The sequence below is a fragment of the Emiliania huxleyi genome (genome assembly GCF_000372725.1).
Source record: "Emiliania huxleyi CCMP1516 unplaced genomic scaffold EMIHUscaffold_94, whole genome shotgun sequence".
In the NCBI taxonomy this organism is placed as follows: domain Eukaryota; phylum Haptophyta; order Isochrysidales; family Noelaerhabdaceae; genus Emiliania; species Emiliania huxleyi.
In genome coordinates this window covers 63,090-71,412 of record NW_005195017.1, presented here as the reverse complement: position 1 = coordinate 71,412, position 8,323 = coordinate 63,090, and the positions used below count along the sequence as shown (strand labels likewise).

Here is an 8,323-nt window from a genome sequence, read left to right as displayed (position 1 = left end):
TTTTTTTCTGCTGTCATCGACGCGACCCCGTTCTCTCGCTACAGCCGACATCGCAACACACACTCTCAGGCCCGGCATGCCCGACGAGGAGGAGGCCTTCCTGCTCATTCTCCCCGCGGCGGTGCGCGGCGGCCGCGTCTCCGAGCTCTGCGGCCGCCTGCAGGCCGCCGGCCTCCGCCTCGCCTCGCTCCGCCTCGTGCGGCCGGGAGCGGACCTCGCTGGCGAGCACTACAAGCCGTCCGAGGCAGATGACAGCTTCGTCGCCAGCGTGCGCGAGCTCGCGCCCGGCCCTGCCGTAGCGACGCTCTGGCGCGGCACTGGAGCCCTCGCCGCCGCCGCCGCTGCGGTCGGCGGCGACAGCGGAGCAGAGCTGCCGCCGAGCGCGGCGGAGGCGTCGCGGCTGCGCGTGCTGTGGCTGTCTCCGACGGACATCGTCGACGGGCGCGGAGCGACGGCCAACTTCCCTGCCCCGGACCGCACGGGCGAGAAGTGCGCCCCGCCACGCCAGACACTTCCTAGACACTTCCTAGACACTTCCTAGAAGTGCGCCCCGCCACGCCACAGCTGCTGGACACTTCCTAGACACTTCCTAGACACTTCCTAGACACTTCCTAGAAGTGCGCCCCGCCACGCCACAGCTGCTGGAGGCGCCTGTAGAGCCTGAAGAGCGCTGCCGAGCCGTGCCGTGCCGTTCCGCGCAGGTACTACATCACGACGGCGATCAACTACGCGAACGGGCTGCCGCACATGGGCCACGCGTACGAGGGCGTCTGCGCCGACGTCATCGCTCGCTACCACCGCGCGTACGGCCGCGAGGCGCTTCCGAGACACTTCCCACAGACACTTCCGAGACACTTCCCACAGACACTTCCGAGACACTTCCGAGACACTTCCCACAGACACTTCCCAGACACTTCCGAGGCACTTCCCAGACACTTCCTAGGCACTTCCTAGACACCTCCTAGACACTTCCGAGGCACTTCCCAGACACTTCCTAGACACTTCCTAGACACCTCCTAGACACTTCCTAGGCACTTCCTAGACACTTCCTAGTCACTTACTAGACACTTCCGAGGCGCTTCCCAGACACTTCCCAGACACTTCCCAGACACTTCCCAGACACTTCCCAGACACTTCCTAGTCACTTCCGAGGCACTTCCCAGACACTTCCTAGGCACTCCTCCGGACACGTCCTAGAAACGTCCTCGACACTCGCTAGAGGCTCCCTAGACACCTCTCGCACCCTTCACACAAAAACACAACCCCGGACCCAAGACGCACAAGCAAGCACAGACAGTCGAGAAGGGAGCGCCCGTCACCCAGACCGCCGTGGCGCAGGTCTTCTTCCTGACCGTCACTTCCTAGACACTTCCTAGACACTTCCTAGACACGTCCTACGCAGGTCTTCTTCCTGACCGGTGCCGACGAGCACGGCCAAAAGATCAGCGACACGGCCGCTGCGCAGGGCGCCGAGCCTAGACACTTCCCAGACCCTTCCTGGACCCTTCCCAGACCCTTCCTGGACCCTTCCCAGACCCTTCCTAGACACCTTCCAGACACCTCCCAGGCACCGGCCCTGCGCAGGAGCATCTTGGGCTGTTCGGCAGGCGCCCTCGCGGCGTCTTCACACCCGCTCCGCTGTGAACTACAGGCATCCGGCCCATCGAGTTGTGCGACCGCGCCGTCGCCGGTAACCCCGCCCAACCCGAGATTCCCCGAGATTACCCGAGATTACCCGAGATTACCCGCCGGTAACCCCGCCCAACCGCCACCGCTTCTGACGGCAGTCTGCTCATGTGCCCATGGATGCGCTGATCAGGTGCTCCCGCGCCCTCAGCGCCGAGGCCTGAGCCAGCCGGTAGTTTCGCTGACTCGTGCATGCACCGGTCAGGCTTCCGCGCACTCAACGCCAAGCTGGGCGTCTCGAACGACTTTTACGTGCGCACAACTTCGCCTGCGCACAAGGCGCGGGGGGCCCCCACCGCTCCCGCTGCCGCTGCCCCGCCGATTGTTGCACGCGTTTCTGCGGTGGCGCCTTTCCCTGAGAACGCACACACCGCCTCGTGTGCAATGCCCCCGTGTGTGTTCCGCGAGTGCGTGTGCCCCGTCGTCCGTGCTAGGGACGTGTGTGTACCACTGACTGACAACCTCGCCCGCCCACAAGGCGGCCTGCCAGGCGCTGTGGCGGCGGGCGGTCGAGAGCGGCGACGTGTACCTCGGGTGGCGGAGAGGGGAGGCGCGGCGGCACGAGGCGTGAACCGCGTCGGCTCACACTTGCAGCTGTGGACAGGTCGCACGAGGGGAGTGTGTCGGAGGTGTCTAGGAGGTGTCTAGGAAGTGTCCAGCTGTGGACAGGTCGTACGAGGGGTGGTACAATGTGCGCGAGGAGACGTTTGTCACCGAGACCGAGGCGCAGGCGTCCGAGTACAAGGACGCCGCCTCGGGCGTGCCGCTGCGGAAGATGCCTCGACATTTCGTGGACACTTCCTCGACACTTCCTAGGACCCCGTCTCGGGCGTGCCGCTGCAGAAGATGCAGGAGTCGCCCTACACGGTCAATATGACTGATTGATTAATTAATATTCATCAATTGATTTATTAATTCGCAGGAGTCGTCCTACATGTTCAAGATGGCCAAGTACCACGAGCAGGTCGAGAAGGCTAGACTAGCTAATAACTAGTTCAGTACCACGGGCAGGTGGAGGAGGCTAGACCTCGGCTACGCCTCGGCTAGACCGCAGGCTACACCTCGGCTGCACTTCGGCTGCATCTCGGCTGCACCTCGGCTGCACCTCGGCTGTATCCCGGCTGCATCTCGGCTGCATCTCGGCTGCATCTCGCCGGCGACGCATTCGGCTGAGGCGACATCCGGTCGCACATCCCGGTCGCACACAAGTGGTTGCAGTGGCCGTTGCGGCGATGAGTCAGGTCGGGGACTGTCGGGTACTCTCGGGTCCTCTCGGTTCCTCTCGGCCCACATCGGTGACCGTCGAAGCGACGAGTCAGGTCGAGGCCCACATCCGGTCCCACCCCGAGTTCATCCAGCCCGAGAGTCGGCGGAACGAGATCCTCGACCGGCTCAAGGCGAGATTACCCGAGATTACCCGAGATTACCCGAGAGTACCCGAGAGTACCCGAGATTACCCGAGATTACCCGAGATCCTCGACCGGCTCAAGGCGCCGCTGCCGAGAAAGCGGCTCCACCAATGGGCATGCGTGTTGGCTCACTCACGGGACGCTCGACTTGCTGCAGGAGCCGCTGCGCGACCTCTCCGTCTCGCGCGCCACGTTCACATGGGGCATCCCTGTGCCGGGCGACGAGAAGCACGTGATGTACGTCTGGTTCGACGCGCTGACAAACTACCTGTCTGGGATCGAGTACGGCAGCGGCGGCAAGGACGGCTTCTGGCCGTGCGACGTCCACCTCATCGGCAAAGACATCATCTGGTTCCACTGCATCATCTGGCCCGCGCTGCTTCTCTCGCTGGGCATCCCGCTGCCTCGCTGCGTCCTCGCGCACGGGTTCGTCCACGGCAGCGACGGGCGCCACCAATTGGACCAGTTTACCAGAAAAAAAGAAGTGGCACCCTCTTTCGGGGCTCAGAGCGCGTGCTGGCTCTCAGGCGCAAGATGAGCAAGTCGCTCGGCAATGTGGTCGACCCTCTCGACGTGCTCACGCGCCACTCCGTCGACGTGTTCCGCTTCTTCCTCGTGCGGGACGCGCCCTTCGGGGGCGACCTCACCTTCTCCGAGGATGCGCTCGTGCTGCGGCAGAACGCAGAGCTCGCGGACAACTATGGCAACCTGGTGCAGCGAGCGACGGTGCCGTGCAAGAAGGACTGCGGAAGTGTCTCGGAAGTGTCTCGGAAGTGTCTGGGAAGTGTCTGGGAACAGGTGCTGTGCAAGAAGGACTGCGGCGGCGTGGTGCCCGCAGCGGAGGCCGATGCCGTGGTCGACCTGTCGGCGCTGCGCGAGGCGGTGGAGGCGGAGATGCAGCGCTTCGCCATCGACCAGGCGCTCCAATCACTCGCTCGGGTCGACCAGTGAGCTGGCTAATTAATCAATCAAGGCTCGCCGCCGACCAGGCGCTCTACTTGGTGCTGCGCGCACTCGACGTGGCCAACAAGTACGTGACCGACGCGGCCCCTTGGAAGCTCCCTGCCGGCGACCCGAAGCGGCGGGTGGTCGTGCGAACCCTGCTCGAGGTACCCGAGACTACCCGAGACTGCCCGAGATTACCCGGAGATTAGCCAGACCCTGCTCGAGGTGGTTGCTCGCGAGAAGACCAGCCATCCCATCCCTCCCCTCGAGGTGATCTACGCGTGCACGCACTTCCTCGCCCCCGTGCTCGTCGACGCCGCCCAGAGGGTGTGGGAGAAGCTCGGCGCGCTGCCCCCAGCGCAGCCTTGGTCCCGAGGGGGGGGGGGGAGCTCCAGCGTCCTTCCCCCCTAGAGCAACGTTCTCACATGAACGCCCCTCAAATCTCCCGCATATCTCACCATATCTCCCGAGCTCCTGAGCAGCAGATTCCATCCCTCCTAGGTGAGCACCGACGAGCTAGGAACCTTCTAGGAACCTTCTAGGGACCCCCTCGTCCCTCATATCTCCCTCATATCTCCCCCTATCTCCCCCCATCTCCACTAGGGACGCCCCCGTCCCGATCTCCCTCATATCTCCCCCTATCTCCCCCCATCTCCACTAGGGACGCCCCGTCCCGATCTCCCTCATATCTCCCCCTATCTCCCCCCATCTCCACTAGGGACGCCCCGTCCCGATCTCCCTCATATCTCCCCCTATCTCCCCCCATCTCCACTAGGGACGCCCCCCGTCCCGATCTCCCTCATATCTCCCCCTATCTCCCCCCATCTCCACTAGGGACGCCCCCCGTCCCGATCTCCCTCATATCTCCCCCTATCTCCCCCCATCTCCACTAGGGACGCCCCCCGTCCCGATCTGGCGCCTCCGCCCGACGCTGTCCAACCTGGTCCCCGGAACGCCGGTCGCGGCGAGCGCGTCCAAGGACGACGTGCTGTTCGCTAAGGGCGAGACGGAGGGCGCACGGGCGCGGCTCGCTGAGGAGGAGGCCAGGGGGGAGAGGCGAGGAGGTGTCTCGGAAGTGTCTCGGAAGTGTCTAGGCGCGGCTCGAGGAGGAGGCTGCCAAGAAGAGGGCGGCCAAAGAGGCGCAGGCCGCGCGCGCCGCGGCGGAGCAGGCCGCGTCTCGGCCCATCTCGGCCCATCTCGGATCATCTCGGCCCATCTCGGATCATCTCGGATCATCTCGGATCATCTCGGGTCGGCGAAGCAGGCGGCGGCGGCGCGGGCGGCGGCGGGCGGCGGCGGCGGCGTGGCGGAGGAGCTGCATAAGCTCGATTTGCGCGTCGGGCGCGTGCTCAAGGTCAGATGAGCCGAGATCAGCCGAGATCAGCCGAGATCAGCCGAGATCAGCCGAGATCAGATCCGCCGAGATCAGCCGAGATGAGCGGAGATGAGCGGAGATCAGCCGAGATCAGATCCGCCGAGATGAGCCGAGATGAGCGGAGATGAGCGGAGATCAGCCGAGATCAGATCCGCCGAGATGGGCGGAGATGAGCCGAGGTGAGCCGAGATGGTCCGAGGCAGGTGGAGCGGCACTCCGAGGCGGACTCGCTGTACGTGGAGGAGGTAGACTTGGGCAAGCCGACTCAGTGAGTCAATGACTCACTCCTCAGTGAGTACGAACTAATTAAGTCCACCAACTAGGTCGACTTGGGCGAGCCGACGGGTCCTCGGCGTGCCGCGCCTTGGCCGGTCGAGCACTCGGCGCCCGCTCGTACTCAGTGGTTGGTCATGATTCCTCGCGCAGTCGCGTCGTGTCTGGGCTGGTGAAGTACATGACTGCGGAGGCGCTGCTGGGGCGGCGTGTCGTGCTGCTGGCAAACACAAAGCCGAGCAAGCTCAAGGGCGTCGAGTCGCAGGCGCGAGTGAATTCACTAGCTAACTAGCTAGGAATCAAATCAGCAAGCTCAAGGGCATGGAGCCGCAGGCGCACGCCTCTGTAGCGTCCGCCCGGCAGCGGCTCCCAGCCCCCCTTCACCCTTCCCCGGGGGAGCGCCTCACCAGGCGATGCTGCTACAGACACCTCCTAGACGCTTCCGAGACACGTCCCGCGGCGACTGACCAGGCGATGCTGCTCTGCGCCTTCGCCGCCGACGGCAGCGCAGTCGAGCTGGTGGAGCTAATGATTGATTACTACGAACGAATCATGCTTGATTAATCATTAGGCAGCGCGGTCGAGCTGGTGGAGCCGCCGCCGGCCGCGCCGCTCGGCGAGCGGGTCGTGTTTGACGGGCACGACGCGCCGCCCGAGAAGCAGCTCAACCCTCGCAAGAAGCTGTGGGACAGGCTGCAGCCCGAGATGAACACCGCGCCCGACGGCACCGCCCGCTTCCAGCAGCTGCCCTTCTCGACGCCGCACGGGCCCTGCAAGTGCGCCTCCATCGCCGGAGGCGCAATCAAGTGAGCTCCGCGCCGTGCGAGAGCGGCGCTGGCGCCGAGCGACGCCCGCCACGCGCCTCGGACATCACCCCATTTGGGGGGGGCCCTCTGAACACAAAACACGCTCGGGCGTCGGGCCACACACATGCACACATCGCTGGTCGATCGTCTACTGTTTCGTTATCCCCAATGCTTTTGATGATAGAGGGTGTGGACCGTGAGTTGACGGAAATCGGAAAGGACGGGGACCTGAGGACGCGACCCACTTCGCCACAGACGGGCTGGGGCTCCCCCGCGCCTCGGCGCCGCTCTATGACGGCCACACGACCGCATACAGCTGACGCAGTCTCGCCAAGACTCGGCCACAGAAAAGCCCCGAGAGGCGTGGGAGTACCTCGCCAGGGATGGGTCAGGTCGGAGATTCGCCCGCCGTGGAGAGCGCAACCGATCGTAAACAAGACGGCCCCTCCACCGCTATGACGGCCACACGACCGCAGTGCCGTCTTTGTCCGGAGTGAAAAGTCCAACGCGCTCGTCGGTACGTGGCGGCTTCCTCCAACTTGCGCCGCGCTCGGCGCACACAGTGAGTCATTCGGAGTCATTCGATGGCCCGCAGAGTGCGATTGTGTGTGTGCGGGAGTTGGTTTGTCGGGAGGGAGGGGCAGGCTGCTCACCCACGTGCACCGGCCAGTGCTTGACGCCCCTAGGGAAAAAAAACTGTTCAGTTTTCAAAGGCAAAAACGCCAGCCTATGCCCTCCCCTCACACTGACACTTCTCCCCTATTCCCGTCTTTAGGTTGCGCACATCTCTCAGCGAGCTAGGTTCTCCGCTTTTTCTCCCCTAGTCATCCGCCCGCGCCGCGCGCCTCTGTGGGCGTCTAGTGCAGCCACTGACAGAACTGTTCCAAAGGAGTGGTCAACGTCTCGCCTGGGCTCGCGCACTGCTTAGCCCTAGGGGAGGGGTGTGTGTGAGGTGGTGGAATGGTAAGGTTTCAGGCCGCCAAGGTGTGGGGGATTTGGGGGATGAGTCAGGAGCCAGCAGCCTTCCTACTGGACCTGAGTTCACAGCTCCTCCGCCCGACGGGGTGGTCCCTTGGATTCGGGCCCCGCTCCCTTTTCCTGCGCCTGGTCTGTCCCTGTCAAGTGTGTGTTGCGAGATGCAGAGCTGGTTAGGCTGGAGCGCGGGCGGTGCGGTGGCAGGCGAGGGCAGCGCGGTAGGCGAGAGGCGGCCGCGGGGCTTCGAGTGGCGCGATAGGAGGGTAGGCTGGCTGTGGAGGGGCGCCGCGTGGCCTCGGCAAATGAGTAGTGCTTTATGAGCGGCCAGTTTTGTGCGTATTGCAAATCGAGCCTGCGGCGTGGCCTAGTTGGTGCAGCGTTCGTGTCGGGGACGTTTTGGTCGTTGGTTCGAGCCCAGCTGGTGCAGTTCGTAGTCGCGCAGCGACGCGGGCGCGCGGGTGCGCGGCAGCCTCGGCAACCGAGGCGACAGTGGCGAGCAGGGGCGAGCAGGGGCGAGCAGGGGTCAGAGCAGTGCGGCGCGCCGAATTTTTTCGATGGGCTCGGGGCTAACCTCGGAATGTAAGCGCACTATGGCTGTGCTGTCTCCTACACAGCCATCTTACCTAAGGATGGCTGAGCTAGCTGCAGTGCAGCCACATCCTTCAGCCCGATGGCTGCAACACACACACGGCAGCCATCCTTAGTAGACATGGCTGGAGACGCACTACGCCACTACCGCAGCCACACCGCCCGCCTCGAGGTGAGCCCTCTTGGCTGAGCTGGCTACATCGCAGCCATCTTGGGTAAGATGGCTGGGGGACAGCCATTTCAGCCATTTCAGCCATCTACTATGG

General features: G+C 64.2%; 1 protein-coding gene across 1 annotated transcript; it reads left to right on the top strand.

Annotated features, from left to right (window-relative positions):
* The first annotated feature begins 244 nt into the window (after positions 1-244).
* Positions 245-6,693, top strand: EMIHUDRAFT_417170 (methionine--tRNA ligase). Its single transcript, XM_005756864.1, has 23 exons — positions 245-489; positions 702-816; positions 1,403-1,466; positions 1,652-1,690; positions 1,892-1,965; positions 2,165-2,220; positions 2,356-2,431; positions 2,503-2,538; positions 2,609-2,650; positions 3,006-3,083; positions 3,253-3,542; positions 3,623-3,821; positions 3,894-4,013; positions 4,085-4,204; positions 4,311-4,383; positions 4,934-5,061; positions 5,135-5,209; positions 5,305-5,394; positions 5,619-5,660; positions 5,739-5,767; positions 5,842-5,953; positions 6,160-6,190; positions 6,260-6,693. Exons 2-23 carry the CDS (start codon positions 748-750, stop codon positions 6,496-6,498), a joined length of 2,082 nt encoding a protein of 693 aa, XP_005756921.1. The 5' UTR covers positions 245-489; positions 702-747; the 3' UTR covers positions 6,499-6,693.
* The last annotated feature ends 1,630 nt before the right edge of the window (positions 6,694-8,323 follow it).